We start from the raw sequence: 19,207 nt of genomic DNA on the forward strand, positions 1-19,207 counted from the left end.
TTTTCTGCGTGCACCATGTGGCACCATGTGGCCACCCATCTTCCCATCCTTATGGTCAGAGGCTAATTTACGTGGTGGCAGGGATTTCACCACATAAGAAGGCAGGAATCACCCTTTACCAGGTTCACGTGGCTTCCAGCCTTGGTGGTGACTTGCACCGAGACGGCGTCCATGGGACATTTCGGGGGCCAAGGGGTGACGCTTGGGTGCACGATAAGCGCGTTCAGCCCCCACAGCTCCCGGGACAGCTGCGTCTCCTACCTGGACTTTGGGCTCTGCAGGTTCTGACGTGTGATAAGCCGGGCTGCGTAGACACGTTTTTTGTGGATGCTGTAGAGTCCTGCGGAGGAGAAGAGTCAGTGAAGTGAGGCGGCGGAACGTGGCCAAGGCAAGCGGCTCCTGGCTTTTGCAGGGCTGTTGGCATCGCCACGGGTTCGGCCCTTCGGACCAAGGCTGGCTGACACCAACCACAGCGAGGCTCGACCTCCTGCCTCCATCTCCTGCAAAGCTTCAGCCAGCCTGGGGGGGGGATCAGAAACCCCAGGGGGGAACCAAACACGTCCCTGTTGTTAGCGACCGAGGAGGACTCTGGAACTCCCCGCACAAGGCGTGGGGACGTGCCCTCATGTGCAGGCACGCACCGCTCGCTGCCAGTGCCACCTGGCTGGTAGCAGAGCGCCTGAATTTGGGAAGAGCTCAGGCGGCACGGCAGATCATCAGCTGCAGGAGCCGTGCTGAGGGGCCAGGTGTCGGTGGGCTGGCCCTGCCGTTGCACCGTAAGGCTCAGCGGAGCGGCATTTGGACAGAGCGAGCTTGGACAGCTCCCGGGTTTCCAGCTCTTCGCTTCAAAAAAATGGGATCAGGAGGAGGGAGATCAGATCACATCCCGACATCTCTGTGACAGATACAAACAGGGATGGGCCAGAGGGGCCCAAGACCATCACAGGCTGCTCCTTGGGCATGTGATGGAGAGGGAAGGCAAGACTGGAATGCTGGGAATTTAACGCAGTGAGAAGATTTGGCCCCTTTACACCCACTTGATGAGCCCACTATGTCGTCTTCTCCACCAGCTCCACACCCAGGCCCCTTTGGGGCGACCCCATCTTTGTACCTTGCGTGAGCTCTGGGGCTTCCGCCACGTAGGTCAGGCGAAACTTGCTCCTCTTCCAGCTCCGGTCGTTGCTGATGAGGGAGTTGTTTGCTTTCTCGATGTTGACGTCATCCCCCACGCAGAACACGTCACACGCTGCCTGCAGCACGCACCGGGCTCTCAGGCATCTCCTCCCTGCCCCTGGGCTCTCCGACCCCCCTTTTCCCACCCCACCTCAGCCAACACATGGAGGAGGTGGCCCCAGCTGTGTAGGGCTCTACCAGTGTCCATGGCCATGTCTTGTGGTGCCCTTCTCCCCCAGGAATCTGGGATAATGCAGGAATTCACCATAGTGCTCATCCTCTGGCAGTCAGCAAAAACCAGAGGGTCAGCTCCACCAAAATATGGAGAACCTCTTTATTGTGGGGCCAGGGTGATGGACAAGTGTCCCAGTGTAGGGAAGGAGAGGCTGGGTTTTCAATCCCAGCTCTAACCAGTGGCGTTGCTCTATCCCTGCGTCCTTCTCCCCCTGGAGCGCAAGGGAATCGGGTTACCTTGAAGACCTTCTTGGCCCAGGTCCTGAAGGACTCCTCCTGGCCACAGAGCTCGTCCCCTTCTCCCATACGGAGGATCCTCTCTCCACCCAGCTCCTCCAAGAGGGTGTCCACCGCCCGGGCAAAGGCGCAGAAGTGGGGGTAAGCACGCGAGCCCAGCCCAAACACGGAGAACCTGCGGAGAGGTGGCACAGCTGCAGCTACCAAGCCAGGAGGGACATCGACATCTCCCCCTCCCGCACCACCACGGCCAACACCAGTGTGAGGGAGCATAGAGGGATCTGCATTTTGCAAAAATACATCACATTTTAGAAAAAAAAAAAGAAAAAAAGAGGAGAAAGGGTCTCTGTGCAGCACCAGCTCCTGCTCTGTCCCGTCTGCAGCCAGAAATGGCTGCCCCCCGCCCCATCCTGTTTACCTGACGTTAGCCAGGGGCCCTGTGCTTTCAAAGTTGTCCCTGGAGTCAGGGCCGTCGCTCGAGGACTTCCGTGCATCCGAGTAAGAGGAGACGCTGTTGAAACGGACCTTGTAGCTCCTGTGAATGGCAACCATGTTGAGAATTAACAGTGGGGACAAACATGAGTGTGGTTCCCACAGGGATGCACGGTCAGAGGGGACCGGATGGTGGAGGAGACCAAGCCAGAGCAGGATGAAGCTCAGGGCCCAATGTTTCGTGAGCAGGTCCTGTGATCAGTGGCTAGAGCAGAGAAATGTCCTCCCTCCTGGGTGGCGGGGTAAGACACAGCAGCCCATACATTGGACCTGGTCTGCTCCATGGGATCCTCCAGTCACCTCCCAGTGGGTTGACCCAAGTGTTGGCCAACACGTTGTCCCCAGTGGTGCAGAGCTGGTAGGACCTTTGGCTTTACCCATCCTTCCCTGGCGGCACACAAGGTCGGGTATATGCCTGAACAGATATTCTGAAAGGTTTTTTTCATTCATAGGAAGTAAAAAAAAAAAAAAAAAGAAGGAGTGAGAGCAGAGGGGATGAGGAGGGGGAAGGGGAGGGGAGAAAAAAAATCTGACAACAGCAGAAGTATTTCTGAATTGAACCATCTTCAAAAATTGCTCTACACAAGAGTTTCTAAATATACTGCCAGAGCAACGCAGCGGTAGGGTGTGGATGAGTCACAGCAGACCTTCTGCACCCGGCACACCACGCGGAGGAGACAACCCCCGAGCAAAATCACTGCTGGGGCTGTAGAGCCCCGTGCTCCACCTCTGCTCCAGAGCCTCCTCCTTTCTGCCCAGACCTCTCCTGCTCTTCTGCGTCGCTCCATTGGGACGGAACCTGTCCTTTCTCCGCTGTCACTGGGCCACGTCCTCACCCGGGGCTACGTGGTGAAGACAGGGCAGCACAGCCCACTGGTTTAGATGGGCGTGAAGCCAAAATTCCCCACTGCGGTGCTGGGCCCGAGGTCGGGGCACCAGCAGCTTTTGCTGAACTGAGCAGGAGGCCTTTTCTCATTGCAAAAGCTTTTTTTCCATGCTTAACAGCAGCATCTCTTCCTACCATCCAAGCCACGACCTCTTGGCCTGTCTGGGGGGGATCACAGGGAGTAATTTATTCCCCCCGCCTCTGCAGTCACCTTTTCCGTATGTGAAGTCTGCTACCGCGCGACATTTCTGTCTCCTCTTCTTCAGATAAAACAGCTCTCACCCTTTTGATCTGTCCTTGCGGGTCACCGTTTCCAGCACTCTGGCCACTTTTGCTGTCGGGTAACCAAGCCACAGGCTGTCCTGGCTCTTAGAAACTCCTGCCAGTCCCTTAAATTACATTCCGGGGTGACTGGAACAATCAGCACCGAGCTCAGATGCTTTTGTCCTCCTTGCCTGGCTTGCCTTGGGTGGCATCTCTGCACCCAACCCAACATTGCGTCAACCCAGCCCCAAAGACTGAAGATCCTTGGGGTGAGAACCACGTGTGAAGTGCCTGTTCTCTGTCTGGACACCTCCAGGGCAGCCTACAACCCGTTTTGTCAGCTCTCCCCGTCAAGGCATAAGGCCGTTGGAAACGTAACAGGATTTTAGCTCGCAAGCCCTGGCAAGGATCCATCAGATGACTTGGCTGCAGAGCAAGGTGACCACTTTGGGGCTGCTGGGTCACCAGCAGTGAGGAGGTACGAACTGGTCCCTGCCCTGCTTGGCAGTGTTTGTCACCGCTCTGCAGCCCCACCGGTGCTGCTCAAGCTGGAAGTCCAGGCGGTTAAATCTCACCGCATCACTGGCCGCTGCTAATTCTGCCTTAATTAAGGAGCAGCCCTTTGCCGGTTGTGAGCATCGCTGTGTTAGCTCAGGAGAGGCTCCAGAGCAGAGCGGCATCCCAGTTCAGCGAAATATATTGTGCTTAATAGCTAAAATAAGAGTAAGCCCCAAATGATTATCACTTTGCCGGCTGCCCTCACTTCCCAGCCTCTGGGACGTGCGCAGAGATGCTCAAGGCTCATCTTTCACCAGTGGGGGGTTTTCTGAAACCCCAGACCCGAGGTACCAGTTCCCAGACTCACTGTTCCAAAACACCACAGCCAGAATTTATAATGGCTCTTCTTTTCCTTATAAATAGTTACACGTGATGCAAGAAGTTAAATCTGGTCCTCAAGCCCTCTCCCACCTACATCCACACAGCAGGGGATGCCCATCTACCTCCAAGTCTTACTATCGTGGTGTCTCCTGGACAGCCCCAGCTCCTAGATTTGATGATTTTGGGGGAATTCCTGCTTTTATTTGGGTTTTTTTTCATAGAGGAGGAAAGCAGGGAAGCAGGCTGTCTCGGCTGTGGGGCTGCCTGCTTGCGGGGAGTGGGAAGGAGGGATTGGGATGCTCTTACTTCCTCTCCTCCAGGTTGGAGTTGGGGTTCTTCATCTCCATTAATGCGCAGCCAAATTTCTAGAGAGAAGAAATTAAGAAAGGCCGTCAGCTTTGCCAGTGACCAAAGCCTGGGCTGCGGCTCTGCTCTCTGCTTGCTGTTCCCAGCAGCCTCCAACGCTGTGGGACGAGGTCGCAGCTCCCCAGCCAAGGAGCTGGCACCTCCTATGTGACCCTGACGTCAGTTGTACAGGATGAGTTGAGCGGCAGTTACTTGTCTCAGAGCAGGGAATAAGTAGATATCCCTGTTTCAGAGCAGGCTCAGCACCAGGTGTCACACAGCACCCGCACCTCTTTTGGGCCATTCCAGCTCAGGCTGAGCAAAATGGAGAATGCTCTTCCTTGGTCCCCACCACCTCTCTTCTGCCTGTGTCCCTGCCGTAGTCACCCATCCCTGCGCTGTGCCCTACCTCTCCGTTCTCAGGTGGGTCTCCATTGCCGAAGGTGCTTGTGACCACCAGGACCATGGTTTCATGCTCTAGGTGCACGATGTCATACTCGTCCATGGACATCACCTGGGAAGCAACAGAGATGTTAGCAAGAGGTTCTGCTACTGGACAATCTCCTGGGATGGACCCCAGTCCACCCGGGGATGGGAGCAGCATCTCCATGCCAGCACCCTGGCAGAGATCTTCACACAGGGAGGGTGAGAACGTGAGCCTCAAGGGACACGGACCAACTATGGGGCTACCACCTGAGAGGCAGGAGATAAATGCATGCCACAATGCCTGCAGGAGCAGGAGCTGGAAATGCTATTGATGTGAAGGCCTCAATCGAGACCCACAAGGTCACATCCTGGGAGGTTCTGAAGACCCTTGGCAGCTGGGAAGCTCCACATGCCTTGAGCCGTGTATTTTCCAACACCCACATGTTTCCTTGGGCCACCCAAATGCCCACACAATCTTGCAGGGGCCAGGAGCTGGTACAGTACCTTGGCATCGAAAGCGTGCTTGAAGATTTCACAGAGAGTTTTTGCATAGACCTGCGACTTTCCCGTTTCAGTGGCGTACAGGATGGTTGCTTTGACCCTCTTGGCCATGGCCTGTCCCATCAGCTTGGCTGAGAACTTCACAGCCCTAGGGAGCAAGAATAAATCCCGGTAAGAGAGCTTTCTTCCTTGTCAGTGCCTCTAGCCCAGACCATTCACACCATTTTATTTATCACTAAATGAACAGCTGCTTAAAAAACCTGTGGCATCGCTTTTTTGTTGTTGTATGCCAAACAAGGAAGTTACGGAAGAGCGTGTTCATCTTCACTTGTCAGAGGGGAAGACTGGGTGGGGGAGCCTGAACACAGAGCTGAAGTACCCGAATGGGTGTAAGGAGGAAAATGCTAAACCAGGTGTGGAGGTGGGCTTTCTACAGGGACAGAGAAGCAGAAGAAGAATCAGGGGCAGTGGTCGCTGAAAGCCGCGACCAGATAACCCCAGAGGAAAAGCTGGAGTCCAACTGGAGCCCAAGCTATGTGAGGAACAGTGGCTTCTCCATCTTTTCATGTCTTTAAATCCTACCTGGCTGCCTTTCTGCAGGACATTTCCTAACCCAGCAGAAGCACCTGGGCTCCACACGTCGCACGCGCTGCCCCGAGACAGCGGGAAGGTCAGACGAAGTTTGTCTGTGGTCCCTTTGATTTGCACTCCAGCGACACCGTGCACTCTGCTCAGAGGAGCAGCCCTCCCGAGGCTGAGAGGTCGCACGTTTATCTGACCGTTTGCCGGGCTGCGTCTCGCTGGCTGCCTCCTGTGGCCGCGGTCGTGACCGGGTGCGTTTGCTCCAATTTTCCCCACGGGCTCAGCTCTGACAGCAGGGCAGAGGGGTCCTGAGAGGACACCGGCCTCTCTAATCCTGGCCAAGGTGATGCAGGACTGGAAACATTGGCTCCTTGTCCACACCAGCGCTGCTGGCTGGGCTGGGGACAGTGGGAGAGCAGTGATGGGGACGAGGGTGGCTGCCGCGAGCCAGCTTTGGGTTGCATGGTGGGGCAGCGAGCCCAGCGTGGCAAGTTTGTTATTTTAGGGCCCTTCGTATTCACAGAATTTGAACATCAACATTATGCAGAGTATCTCCACCTTTTCTAAACGGACCGTCGCGCCGTTAAACGGGGCCGCCAGAAATGCCGGTCTAGATTTATCCTGGTGTGTTGCAGTAGGGAAGGGGCAGGATGGGCAGGAACTGCAGGTTTGAATGCTCCAATTTGGCCAGAACCAGCCCAGCCTGTCTGAACAGGCATCAAAATCATGCGGCAACCAGCACCAAGTGCAACGCTCCGGCCTGCCGGGCTCCATCCACCCCTTGTTCAGCTGATCAGCTCAGACCCAGGCAGGATTAATGGCGAATTACAAAAATAATTCCTCCTCCCTACATCAGGAACAATGGTGGGGTTTTTCTTTTAAATTACCTGCCACGCTCACATTTTTATAAAATAATTTATCAATTGTGTGCACACAAATAAAAGCATTGTTTCGTCCAACTCAATGGCTCAATTAATCTTCCTGCGCTCTCCACCAGCCCGGACCCAGGCACCGGTGTCAGCCGAAGGAGCACATTCATCAGCTGCTGGTCATGATTATGGATGCGCCGTGGAAAATAACTTACAGGAGGTGACAGCTGAAGAGTGGGAACAAACTGATAGGAGGGACTCGGGGAAACTGAAGCATGGGGAGATGCTGTCAACAGCACAAGGCCACCTGGCAGCCTGGCCGCAGATACTGGGGCAGACCCAGCCCTCCCTGGTCTCAGTCCAGGGCCCTGCTGCTGCCGAGCCAGCAACTCCTACATGAACCTCTCTGCCAACAGCCCACGGGGGAGGCAGTCAGGCCAGGATCAGCCAAAGGGTCCAAATGACACCTCATTCCTACACCCCTGCTGACTGGGAGCTTTGGCGGGGGGACAAGGACTTGCGTGGCCCACTACTAGGGCCCAACTGGCTGTGAAATGCGAACCTTAGGTCATCTGCAGGGAGATTCCTCATTCGTATCCCTCCACTCCCTCCAAAGTGGGTGTTTGGAGGTTTAGACACACACTAGAGACAAGTGTTTCTCAAGTGGCTAAAGAGTCAGTGAGAGAAAGAGAAATACAGACATGAGTTTCGTCTGGAAGAAGCTCCGTTTTGCTTTGAAGACCACCTGACTGGAGCATGAACCAGTTTGGGAGAAGAGACTATATGCAACATCCAGTATTCACCTGGTCACACATTTTTTGGGGGTCTAATGGGGTGTTCCAAGAGCTGCTTGTTTCTCCAAATGTCCCTCTTGGCAGCTGAAGCCTTCGGTGGCCTGAGATCCAGGCTCACAATCCATCCGTTTGCACGCATCCATAGGGTAGGGCTATCCAACAGTGTGGCAAACGGAGCTGCCCAAAATCAGGACCAGCCCTGGGCACTCCAGGGCTTTTCAGAGCCCACCGGTACTTACTTGGCTAACTTCTTAAAGCCAATGGCCCTCTTCTTGGTAGGCGTCCCGTTGACCCCTTTCCAGATGTGGGTGTTCCAGGGGTCCGGCTAGGAGAGAGAGGAGCAGCAGCAGCTGATGGGCAGTGCTCAGAGCTTCGAGAAATGCTGTACCCCCAGCACCCAGCATTGAATCCCTCCAGCCATGACGGTGAGGAGTAGCTGACCTCTTCACAGCTCTTGATCTCCTGATCTCCCCCTGATCCCTGGAGCCCCAGGGGTTTCTTGGGGCAGTTGGGCAATGGAGTATGCACCGAAAAAAATTGCGATATAATAAAACCTTGCTGGCCAAATGCCTTCTCACATCTGAGATGAGCATTAATAGATCGTGAGAGCAAAAAGAAGGCAGATGCCAGGAGGGGAGAGGTGATGGAAGCACATCCTTCCCTCTCCCCAGCCCGCAGGTTTGGTTTTTTTCCTAAGAGGCCCTTTGGGAAGGGGAGGCAGCTGAAGCGAGGAGCGAGCACACAGAAGATAATTCAGTGCCCTTGCGGGCGGCTGTCTGCAGTCAGGGCCAGGAACAGTGAGGGCTCCTGATGGACCGGTTACAGAAACGAACAGACTGCTCCTGGTTTGTGATTGTTCCTTAAGGTCACATTGTGTGAAAACCACCAGAGCAGAGACGGTTGGCTAATGAGGGTGTGTTTGCTTAGGGCCCTTTTTTTCCCATGGTTTGAAGTGTTAAATACTCCAGCATCGGCATTTCAGCCCGCCGCTTGGCCGGCCAGGCAGGAGCCCCCCCATCACACTGTTGGATCCCCAAGCTGGCAGGAGCCATCCACTCAAACATGCAGACGGGAGGGAGGAGGGATGCGGTGACTATCAGGTCATTTCCTCACCTATCCATGGAAGTGCAAAACTAGGCACTTCCAAAGGGAGGAGCTCTGCTTAATTCTGCTTCCAAAGGTAAAAGTTGGGGGCTCAGCATGTCCCAAGGTCCCATGGAGGGACAAAAAGCCATTGCCCTGGGAAAAGGTGTAATATCCAGGGAGTTATTACACCATGTTGGGGGGAATAATGAATTATACTTGTTCGGGGACTCACTGCCTCGAGGGACAGCTTGTTGAAGGGATTAGATGGTGTCCCTCTCCTTTCTGCACCTTCTGAGCTCCCCATCCCACCCTGCTCTTGGCTATACCCCTGGGCACGGAAGGGAAGGTGCAGACGGTACCTGGTACTCAAAGGAGGGTGTGAGACGGTAGTTGAGCATTTCCTGATGGAAAACCGGGGTGATGCTGCCGGACATTGGCGGGACAATCCACACCCAGTCGGCAGGGCAGCCCCCACGGCATCGGTACTCGTTCTCCATGTGCTTGATAAAGGACTCGGTGGCTGAGTGGTGGTCCACAATGGTCACCTTGTCACTCTGTTGGAGGGAGGAGAGAGCGGAGCCAATGGCTGTGGGTTAATACTCCCCAGGAGGCGAAAGCCAACATTTCATGTTTGCAGCTGTTTGACCCAAATATGCCTCGCTCCCACAGTCTCACAGGACTGCACCTTTGGAGACGACACTGGGTGGCTGCTGACCCTGGTCTTCCCAAGGAGCACGGTCACCGAGCAATGCCATTTTCCAGGGCTGGGAAGCTGCCCTTGTCCTTCCTGAGTAGATGCCCCTTGGGGAACTCTTCCATGGCTTGCACAACTCAAGGAGCAGTTCTGAGCCAGCTCTGGGAAGGACTCCCACCCTCTGAAGTTGAGTTGCCAAGGACTAGTTTTGTTACTCAACCTTTAAGTGCAAGCAGGGGGAGAACCTGGGCCAATTCTTGCCTCATGGGTGGGACAGAAGGGCTGGATCTTTCCCCCTCAGGGCGGTCCCTCTGGACCGGCAGAGCTCAGATGCTGGTAGTGATGTCTTTGCAACATCCAGGGCACAGAGATTATTAAATTTCACTGCAGGCTCCTGGAACAGCCCAAAACTAGGAAGAAACAGCACAATTTCAGCTAAGTATATCAGCTGCTGCCATTGTCCTTAGGCAGGTATCTCCACCCTTGTGTCCCTCAAGCCTGACCCAAACACAACAGAGTCCTGCTGCTCAGGTACCTGGAAGCTGTACAGCACAGCAATGTTGATCTCCACCAGCGCCTGGTCCTTCCACAGCGACGAAGTTTTCCTCATATCCAGATTCATTTTCTTGGCCACTTGCTGTAACAAAACGTGGTACAAGGTGAATGCTTTTAATGGCCAGGAACCAAGGACTGAAGATCTCAGCTTGGTGAGAGGAACCCAGAGGAGGGACGCAGGCTGACACAAGGTACCCACAGGGCAGGGCAGCACATTTGCAATGAAGGGCTGATGTTTTGCCTTCCTCTGAGAAGATGTGGTCCTGCCTTTTCCTCTCCATGGCAGGAGCAAGGCCAGTCTGGCCTCCCTCCCCTGGCACAGGAAGATGACTAAATGCTGCTGAAAAGGGCCATCAAGAGCAGCTGCTGTTTGTGGGAGGAGAGGAAATGGGTGGGTCTGTGGGATGGCAGGAGATGCTGGTGGTCCATGTGGTGGGAGGAATAGGCCCCTGCACGCCTTCCCATGCCAGACCCCCTGCTACTCCCAGACTCCGTTCTTTCTCTGTTCTCTTTCTTCTGCCTGGAGTTCTTCCCCCAGATGCTATCACGGATGAGGAAAGTCCAGAATGGAAAGTCCCCGAGCCATGGCAGAGTGCTCCAGAGGGGCCAGCTGGAGAGTCCCCATGAGCAGGCATGTCGTTGAGGAGTCACGAAGTGCCTCAGCACCCTCTCAGACTCACCATGTCCTAGTCCTTGACCTCAATCAAGCACATGACCAGGTGCCTGCTGATCCATAAGATGCTTTGAGAAGTCTGTGGTGAGCTCAGTAGGCATCACGCTTGCTGCGTTAGACACCAGCTGGCCCCACAGGACACAAAAAACTTGCCAGCGCATCACACCCTTGGCCATGTGGCTCCAGGAGAACGTAACTGCTCTCTCTAAGGGAGACTTGGATGTCCTGTGCTCTCCCACCCAAAGTGCCTGCTCCCCAGCAACTTCTCACACACCCACTGCTCCCCAGGAGCTCCCGGCCTCCTCGAGGAGGGGGCATTACCTCCAGTATGTTGTAGCGAGAGTTGTCACAGTAGTCCCGGACCCCGATCTCTGTGCCCATATACCAGCCGCTGAAGGGGCAGGCAGAAAATTCCAAGCCGCCGATCTCCAGGAGCATGTTGGAAACGGCTGGCAAGCCATACCACTTCAGGCCCAGGTCCTTAAACCATTCAAACCTGCCGGGGTACCACAGGGTTAGGCAGCCAGCTAGACCTCCCCTGCCCAGCGTGGGCAGGGGAACGGAGGAGGTGACTCTGCCACCAGGCTGAAGGACACCTGAGCAGAGCGGTTCCAGGAGGCATTATTTCTCAGGGGCTGTTTATGGGGAGAAGGTGATATGCCAGGCGTGTTATAGAGTGGTGTAAGTCCTGAGGGACTTCAAGGAAAGGGAAACCCGCCCTGCAACCAGGACACAACTTGCTTTCCACCTCCAGGCTCTGCTAGCTTTACGTCAGAGTGGAGGGAAGACCTGGAAGAAGGTCTTGTGTTTACCCCAAGGCACGGCAAGGAAAGGGCAAGCCCAGGAGATGGCTTTGGGTGAAACCGAAGGAGCTGAGTCCTGCTGATCCCCTCAAGCAGTTTCGGGGCTTCCTCCAACTTACTTGGGATGCCGGATGGGCACTTCCAGCACGAGCTCCGGGGGGATTTCGAACAGCTCTGGATCGTTGCCGTTGGCTTGGAGGAGCAGAGGCAGGATATCGAAGCGCCCATGTGGTGCCTTCCACCCTTGCTGAATGCAGATCTAGAGGCAAAACAAAGGTGGGGTTAGAAGTCCCAGCAGGTCACCTGCTCTTCAAGCATCATGGGAAGTCACTCTGTGACACTGCAGTGGGTGCAATAAACCCTCCTGGGGTTGTCAGAGCTTCTGCCCGTCCCCACCAGCCCCATGCCCATGCTGCCTGGGAAGGATGGCTTCAGCCAGTACCTCCGTCAGCTCCACATTTGCGGGGTCTCCCAGGACAGTGCCATCGGGCTGCTTGTAGCCGGCGTAGCGGATGAGCTGGGCGTTCCAGATGCGAAAGTCGTGCTTGCTGTCTGTCCGCTGTGGGAAGATGGTAATCGCAGATCTGGAAGGAAGAGGCAGCGCTGGTGAATGCCGAGGATGTTGCAAGGGTACAGGACAGAGGAACGGCGAAGTGTGGTGGGGGAAAGGTGCTAACCCTGCCTGCCACCACCGTGCGCACCACCTCTGCTTGTGCCTTGGACAAGCCCCAGACATTTATTACATTTCCTTCACCAGAAGAAATCATGGCCAGGTGCACTCCAGCTCTGGAATTTGGGGTGTTTCCAGCAATTGAGAAGCTGGCTGCTGACATGGGGTTTCAGATAGGTCTGAAGAGCAGTCTGTGTTCTGCATTTGATGCAGAATATAGGAAAGGGGAAATAAGTGGAAAATCTGCCCTTTGAGGTCCCACAGAGAGCAAGAAGAGATATACTTGGATCAGCAGGACACCTTCCCCTGAGATCAGGTCCCCTGAACTCTCCCCAGGATGGGTACTGGCTATGACCATCCTGGTGTGCAGCGGCTGCTAACAGACATGACCTCAGCGGGGCCCAGAGCTGGGTTGTCACACATCCAGAAGCCTCCAGATATAAATCCTGGTGACTCACCTGAGGTTGCCTTTGTTGGTGGCGTATTTGATGTGGTTGCAGATGTAATTGAACATCCCATGGGCTGTGGTGCAGTCCCGGGCATCAAACACCTGAAACAGCAGAAGCAATTGCGGTGATGCTACAGGATGCTCCAGCTCCTAGGGCAGAGCCAAGCAGAAGAAACACAGCGCAGGAAAAGCCCTGGACACCACCGTGACTTGTTAGGTATCTAAAGCCCCATAATTACGTGTTCCCTGCCTTTACAATGTGTGGATGTGTAATCCAGCTGCCCCTTCTGCTTTGAAGAGGTGAGTCATCTGCTGCTCAGGCAAAAACCTCCTCAACCCAGTGCTCTCAGCCTGCTGCTGTTCCTGGCTTATCCACAAACAGCTTTGGTTTCTGCTTTTTGTCTCTTGTAGACCAAGACTCAAAGCTGAAATAGGACAGGTATCAGCCAGGCCTGAGATCAACTGAAAGGATGGGGAATCACAGAAGGGTTTGGGTGGGAAGGGACCTTTAAAGCCCATCCAGTCCAACCCCCCTGCAAGGAGCAGGGACATCTCCAACTGGATCAGGTTGCTCAGAGCCCCGTCCAACCTGGCCTTGAATGTTTCCAGGGATGGGGGATCTACAAAAGGATGGGGAAACCAAGAAAGAGGGTCAACAGGAGGCTTGAAGACAACTTTTTGAAGAAAGAACTCCTCCCAAAGTTCAGATGTGCCAAAAGAAACAGTGGCACAGAAGAGCTGAACGCTGAGCTGGGAGCGAAGGAGGCCCAGCCTCCTGGCCCCGGGCAGTGCCTGTACCCTGTGTGAAGCAGCCACAAGAATTGCTCAGCAGCACTTGAGCTGTGCTCCATGTTACAGAGGGAGACGTCATCTCCATACCAAGGGATTCCACTGGAGATCACCAATTCAGATCCTACCCTACGCCTCCAGCTAGTCAAAAGGGCATCGAGCCAAATCTTCTCCTGCCGTAGCATCTCTGCACCAAGGATGAGCGTGTCCTGCTGCCTCTCTCCAGGTAGAGCAATAGTTTTGGAAGCAGTGTGTAAGATATTGGAACAGCATCTGATTTTGGAAGAGCTTCTCTAGAGTGCCAGCTTCCAGCTGGCCATATTTCAGACACAGGCACCTTGGCTCCACCCACCCCACAGATGCTTCTCCAGCTCCTGCTGACTTCCCAGCCTGTGCATCCCCAAAGCTGTGAAGGAGAGCTGTGTGCTGAACATCCCCAGCTGTATTTGTGCTGTGCTTTCCCGGGTATCTGAAGAGCAAATTTTGCCTCTCCAAAATGCTGGTGCCTCCTTCGGCAGGCAACCTGCCAACCATCTCCAGCTGTGCCGATACTCACCTGCAGCTTGGACCACTGAATCCTGCCCACGCAGCGAGCTGCATTTCTCCAGGCATGCTTGGCCCCATAGATCAGCTCCGTGTCCCGCAGCTGGTAGGTGTCAGTGGCTTCAATCTCCTTGGTCACTTCCTCCAGCCTTTCCATGTGGGCCTTGGAGCCAGACCTGCACGTGTGGGGAATGGAGGAGACGGCAGTCACCGACCCGGGTGGAGGGCAGGGAATCCTGCTGCTCTCCACCTGGGCATGAGTTCTTTCTTAGCACATGTGTGCACATACACACGTGTGCGTGTGTGCTTTCAGGTAACAGGTGACCAAGTGCAAATGGGAGAGGTCAATAATTTGCACAGAGGCACACAACGAATGCTAGCAATGAAGCTCCCCTGAAGAAGCAGCTGAATGTGGAGCACCACGCTCCCACCTTGCTTTGACTCACAAGTGTGAAAGATGAGATCGTATGTGACATCTCAGCATAAGCAGCAACCAGGGTCTGTGACCTTCTCCAGCCAATACTTACCTCTTTATGGAGGAGTAGTACTGGTCAATGAAGTCCTTAGCCAAGAGGAGCACCTCCTCTTTTGTTCTGGTGTCTTCTGACTTGCGGACGTGCTGGCTAGGGGTCATGACTGAGCCCATGCAGATCTGCTCGGTGCACGCGGTGGCCTGATGAGACAGAAGGAGACACGTGTGTCTTGGGTTACTGCAGCACTTTTGGTTACGTGAGCTGGGCTGGGGGCAGTCAACAATTCGCTACACAGAAGTTGGTGGTATCTTTGACAAACAGGGACATTTCCGGCTTATTTGCTTTCATACCTATTGGTCCCGTTGTGTTGGACAGCTCAAGCATGTGCAGTCATCTCTCGTCCCACCTGATATGGACAATTGGGGCTCACTAGTCTCTTGCCCCAGCTTGGCATAAAGTCATATGCTTTTCCTGATTTATCTCGGATGGGCTTCCCTCTCATCCAGCTTCTTGCACCGGAGGTCTGAAATTCAGACACCACCGGCGACAAGAAGATTGGCCTGAGTTCATCTCATTCTGCGTTTCCAGGTAAAGCCATGTTGGAAACACTGTGATCCACTCACTGATGCTCGGACAACTTTTGGCCAGTCCTATCAACTCTACTCACCATCGCTGTCTTGAGGTGCAGAGTGTCGTGAAGCACGGAGCCTGTCTCCCAGTTCTTGATTTTGACAAACCGTGGGCATTTGGAAGGACTTCCATTCACTGTGCTCTTCGTTGGGGACTGCCGCCCGGGTGGTGGTGGCTGGACAACAGTGAAGATGAGGCACAAGGTTAGAATTCATCAGTGAGATACAGGAAAAAGATCGCAACGACATGCAGCATCCTGTATCAGTGGATGTTTGTGCTTAAATCCTAGTGACACTACAGCAAGGGAAGGTATATGATCCAAGTATTTGCGGCATTTGTGATCCTACAACGGAGCAACCAACTCTCAATGCAACCAAGAAGTCATCTCTGTTTACAGAAAAGCCACACCTGTAGAAGAGGTGCTAAAAAACAGTGCCAGAAGTTACTTAGGAGAACGTTGTGTTCATGTTTCCCAGTGGAAGACTTAGATCTCTAAGATGTATTAGATGTTTCTTCTTAAGGAGCATCACCTGCTTGGGTTTTACACGTGCCAAGCTCTGCCTCACTAATACGAGCGCTGTGAGATAGAGCTAATAGCCGACGGTTCCTCCGAGCAAGCCAAAGGCACCTCTCCTTTGATATCCATGCTGGAAGATCATAGGAATAAGGATGGATAAATTATGCAAGTTGCTGAATTACGCATCATTGGATTACTTCAGTCTCAGCTCTGGATCTCCAGCTACTCTGCGTCAGGGTGTGCTCATCCAGCGCGTCTTGAGTGTCACATCAACAAACGGAAGAGCCTCAGCCGGCAGAGAGCTTGTAAGGAGAAGAGCCATCTGCAAGTGCTTCTATTTGCACGTGTTTTCACAGAGAAATATCTGGTATTTCTGCTGTGACCCTTATTCACGTAAGCATCCTTATTCAGTGGTCTGGGCTCGTGTCACACTGGCAGCTCGTGTCATAGACATGGCCTGAAGGACCAGCTGAAGAAGAGCCAGCACACGCTGGAAGAAGCTCTTGTTTCAGAACAAGCACTTCTGCTGATGAGCAAAGTCAGGAGGGAAAGAAACAGGGGCCACAAGGACGCCAAAACTGATGAGGCTCTGGATCCAACGTGTCTTTGCTTCACCAGAGGATTGCTCTGCTTTTCCAAAGCAGAGAGAGATGGATGCCTGATCGACTGCAAGACCGATGCCTGGGCCGAGCAGACAACACTGCATTGCCCTGGTGGCAACGTTCGCCATATTTTTCACCCAGTCCTTGATTTTATCAGATGCTCTACGCTTTTTTTCCCTGGAAAATAGGGATTTTGCTCTCAAAAAATTCTGAGGCTCGCAGTGTGATACCACACACCGAAAGCATATGCTGGGAGCAAGAGCCAGAGGACGGAGGGGAAGGGAGAGCTTTACAACCTGACCCCTGGGTAGGACCCTCTTTGGTCCTCACAGTTTCTGAAAGCCACTCTCCGTGCGCCCTCAAGCTGTGCTGTCATGGGTCTCCGTGACATTCCTCATGTCACAAACCCTGTCATCTTCCCCGGGAGCGTGTTGAAGTCCTAGCCCCTGAAGCCAGATGACCACACAGTGGATCTCAGCTTCCTCGCTCCATGCTGCAGAAAACAAATATAAGACTTCATATAGAGCTCAAAACCAGTAGGAAATAAAATGAACCTCCTAAATGTAGTCCAGGAAAATCACTATTTTCTTTTGTTTTTCCAGTTTTAGAGAACCTGACCTGAATTATGGCACTGGCAGTTCCTGGTCATTTTTTTTCTTGCTTGTTCTACTCTTTCACGAGAATTAAACCATTCCTGAACCATCAACAGCATCCTGTGCTCTCTGAACCAACCTGTGCCACCCTTAGGACCAAGGGGGAATAATTTGCCACCTTCCTCCTGAGCGTGATTGCTTAGAGCAGCTCGATGAGATTGGCCAAATGCAGCTGAAAACTGCTACTCAAAAATGCAGACCCAACCCTCACCTGAACCTCCTCCTGCCAGACGGAAATTAGGAGCACCAAGCAGAAAGTGATGACTGCATGCAGCACCACTTTCAAATTCTGAGTTGGGTTTGATTTGCTGACGGGGCTTCAGTGCAGCTAAAAACCATCTTGCTAGCGCAGGTTTGGCCCAAAAGCCTGCTTTGAATCCAGACGTAGCAGTGACCCCATCCCTGGAGCGAGCCAGCTCATGGTCCAAGCTGGCGGACATCGGCTGCTCAATATCTGACTGCAGATATTCTACCTTAAACCTCTCTCAAAGCTGCTCCCCGTTCCTTTTTGGCTTTTCCCCGCAGGAACTGGCAAAGTTTGCATCTTTGCTGAAAGAGGGCCGCTGCGCAGAGGCATGCCGAATCCCTGGGACGCGAGCTGGGCCAGAGCAGCTGAGGTGACACCACTTATGAGAAGCAGAGGTGCTGACTCCAGCAACCATATCACGGAGCAGCTGTAGAGAGAGCAACACCCAGAAGAGACTGGGAACGAGCTCTGTGTGTGAGTATGTGCCGTACAGCTGAAGCCAAACATCACCCCGGCTCTGTCAGGGAGGGCGTGTGAGATGCTTTCATGTTCTAATGAGGCAGATGTGATATTAGTGACTCAGGAGCGGGACAAATGGAGAGACTAACGCAGCAGCCGGGGCGCGTGGGCATTATGCAAACGTCTTTTACACGGGAGCGCGTTGGCACTTATCGTCAGCGTGCAGCTTGCGAGCTGTCTGCAGCTCATAGAGACGCAGGGGAGAGACGCGCCCAGCCCCAGGCACATCCTGGGGCCAGGACGGCATGGAGCTTCTCCCTTTTTTGTGAGCCCAAGGGGAACACCTCCCTTTTTCACAAACCCAAGGGGTTCTACAGCTCCTCAGCCTTCCTTCTGCATCCCAGCTGGTTTTCGGGCATCCTCGCGACGATGGCACGTATCCCCCTGCTGAAACGCGTCGACTGTGGGAGGACGAGGTCTGCAGCATCAGCCCAGGTCACAGACGCTCTGGCGTGCTGACATTTCCTTCCAGACTGCATTAACCCCGCTAGCTGAATGTGTGTTTTTTAGCTTTTATAAAGCTGTAAATCATCCTTACAAGTGTGGAGCTGATATTGCTCCCGTCCCCTGCTAGCTGCACGGATGTGCACCCCGCCAGTTACCCTGGAGCTCCTAACAAATCAATCCGTACAGACTAAAATACGGCTCACGCAGGACCTGGGCTGGTGCAGTCACAGCATCTTTCAGGTTTGGGGCCGGAGGGGATTGGGCTCCTGGGAAACAAGCAAAGTACACTGCGTGATTTGGCAAAAAATAATAAACAAATAAATAAATAAGAGGGATAGGGACTGATGCCCAACGGGTCTTTCAGCACCTTATTATGAGCCTCAGTGAGCATTCCTCACCTGGCCCAGTGAATCGGCCAAATCCTGCTGTAAGGAACACAGTGTATAAAAAGCTCGCGTGAGGCTTGGCGTGCCCCTGCGTTAACGGTATTTATCGTAGCTTGCAAGAAGTGCAGTTGCCTTGACCGCACGCGGCCCAGGGGAACGGCTGCAGGGAGCACCGGGGGGAAAAACCAAACTGCCTCTAGAAGAGCAGGCGTACCGATCCGGGGATAAGAGGGATAAAAAGAAAGCTGCACTTCTAGTGAAAAAAAAATATTAAAGAGTTTAACAGCAGCTTAAGACTGGTGGTTCTGGCAGCCCTAACGCGGAGAGAAATTAAGCTCTGAACACAGAAGGTTATAAAGTGCTTATCGTAAGACACATTCACGCAAGGAGCTTAGCAAAGAAGGCAGAAAGGCAGCATCTTTCCAGAGCCAGGGCAAAGGGACCGGAGCGGTGGCCTGTCCTTGGGCGAGATGGGCTGGTGGTACCTGCCGCGGTGCGTTCACCACGCAGCCGGACACGGGGCTGCCCGGGGACGGCTCTTGCACAGCCGAACAAAGTGTGTGGCAGCTCTTGGATGCACCCGATTGTGTGTGCCGATGTGGGACGACACCCACTGCAAGGTTGTCTGTGCTGCTGGGAGACCTGGCCGTGATCCTGAGCTGCAGCCAGGCGAGGGGAGGATGGAAACGGCTCCCAGCTGCATCTGAGCACCCACCACGGTTGGTTAAAACCACGCAGCAAGTCTGGCATGGTCAGGTGTGTCTCGGCCACCCCGCACGTGCATCAGCAC

The 19,207-nt window shown here is 54.0% G+C and overlaps 1 protein-coding gene across 2 annotated transcripts in view; it reads right to left on the bottom strand.

The window, feature by feature from the left end:
- NOS1 (nitric oxide synthase 1) overlaps positions 1-19,207 on the bottom strand; it is a 42,185-nt gene that overhangs the window by 12,234 nt on the left and 10,744 nt on the right. For both annotated transcript variants that reach the window (XM_086761283.1, XM_086761284.1), the window contains exons 3-19: positions 15,084-15,221; positions 14,471-14,616; positions 13,957-14,119; positions 12,622-12,713; positions 11,936-12,077; positions 11,613-11,752; positions 11,012-11,186; positions 9,998-10,099; positions 9,128-9,322; positions 7,922-8,007; positions 5,441-5,585; positions 4,920-5,024; positions 4,472-4,530; positions 2,063-2,179; positions 1,645-1,819; positions 1,112-1,250; positions 262-340 (exon numbers count right to left, since the gene is read on the bottom strand). In XM_086761283.1, the coding sequence (XP_086617409.1) occupies positions 262-340; positions 1,112-1,250; positions 1,645-1,819; positions 2,063-2,179; positions 4,472-4,530; positions 4,920-5,024; positions 5,441-5,585; positions 7,922-8,007; positions 9,128-9,322; positions 9,998-10,099; positions 11,012-11,186; positions 11,613-11,752; positions 11,936-12,077; positions 12,622-12,713; positions 13,957-14,119; positions 14,471-14,616; positions 15,084-15,221 (2,198 nt within the window). The remainder of the gene's footprint in view (positions 1-261; positions 341-1,111; positions 1,251-1,644; positions 1,820-2,062; positions 2,180-4,471; positions 4,531-4,919; positions 5,025-5,440; positions 5,586-7,921; positions 8,008-9,127; positions 9,323-9,997; positions 10,100-11,011; positions 11,187-11,612; positions 11,753-11,935; positions 12,078-12,621; positions 12,714-13,956; positions 14,120-14,470; positions 14,617-15,083; positions 15,222-19,207) is intronic.

Source organism: Chlamydotis macqueenii, chromosome 17 (assembly GCF_036417535.1).
Source record: "Chlamydotis macqueenii isolate bChlMac1 chromosome 17, bChlMac1.mat, whole genome shotgun sequence".
NCBI classification, from domain to species: domain Eukaryota; kingdom Metazoa; phylum Chordata; class Aves; order Otidiformes; family Otididae; genus Chlamydotis; species Chlamydotis macqueenii.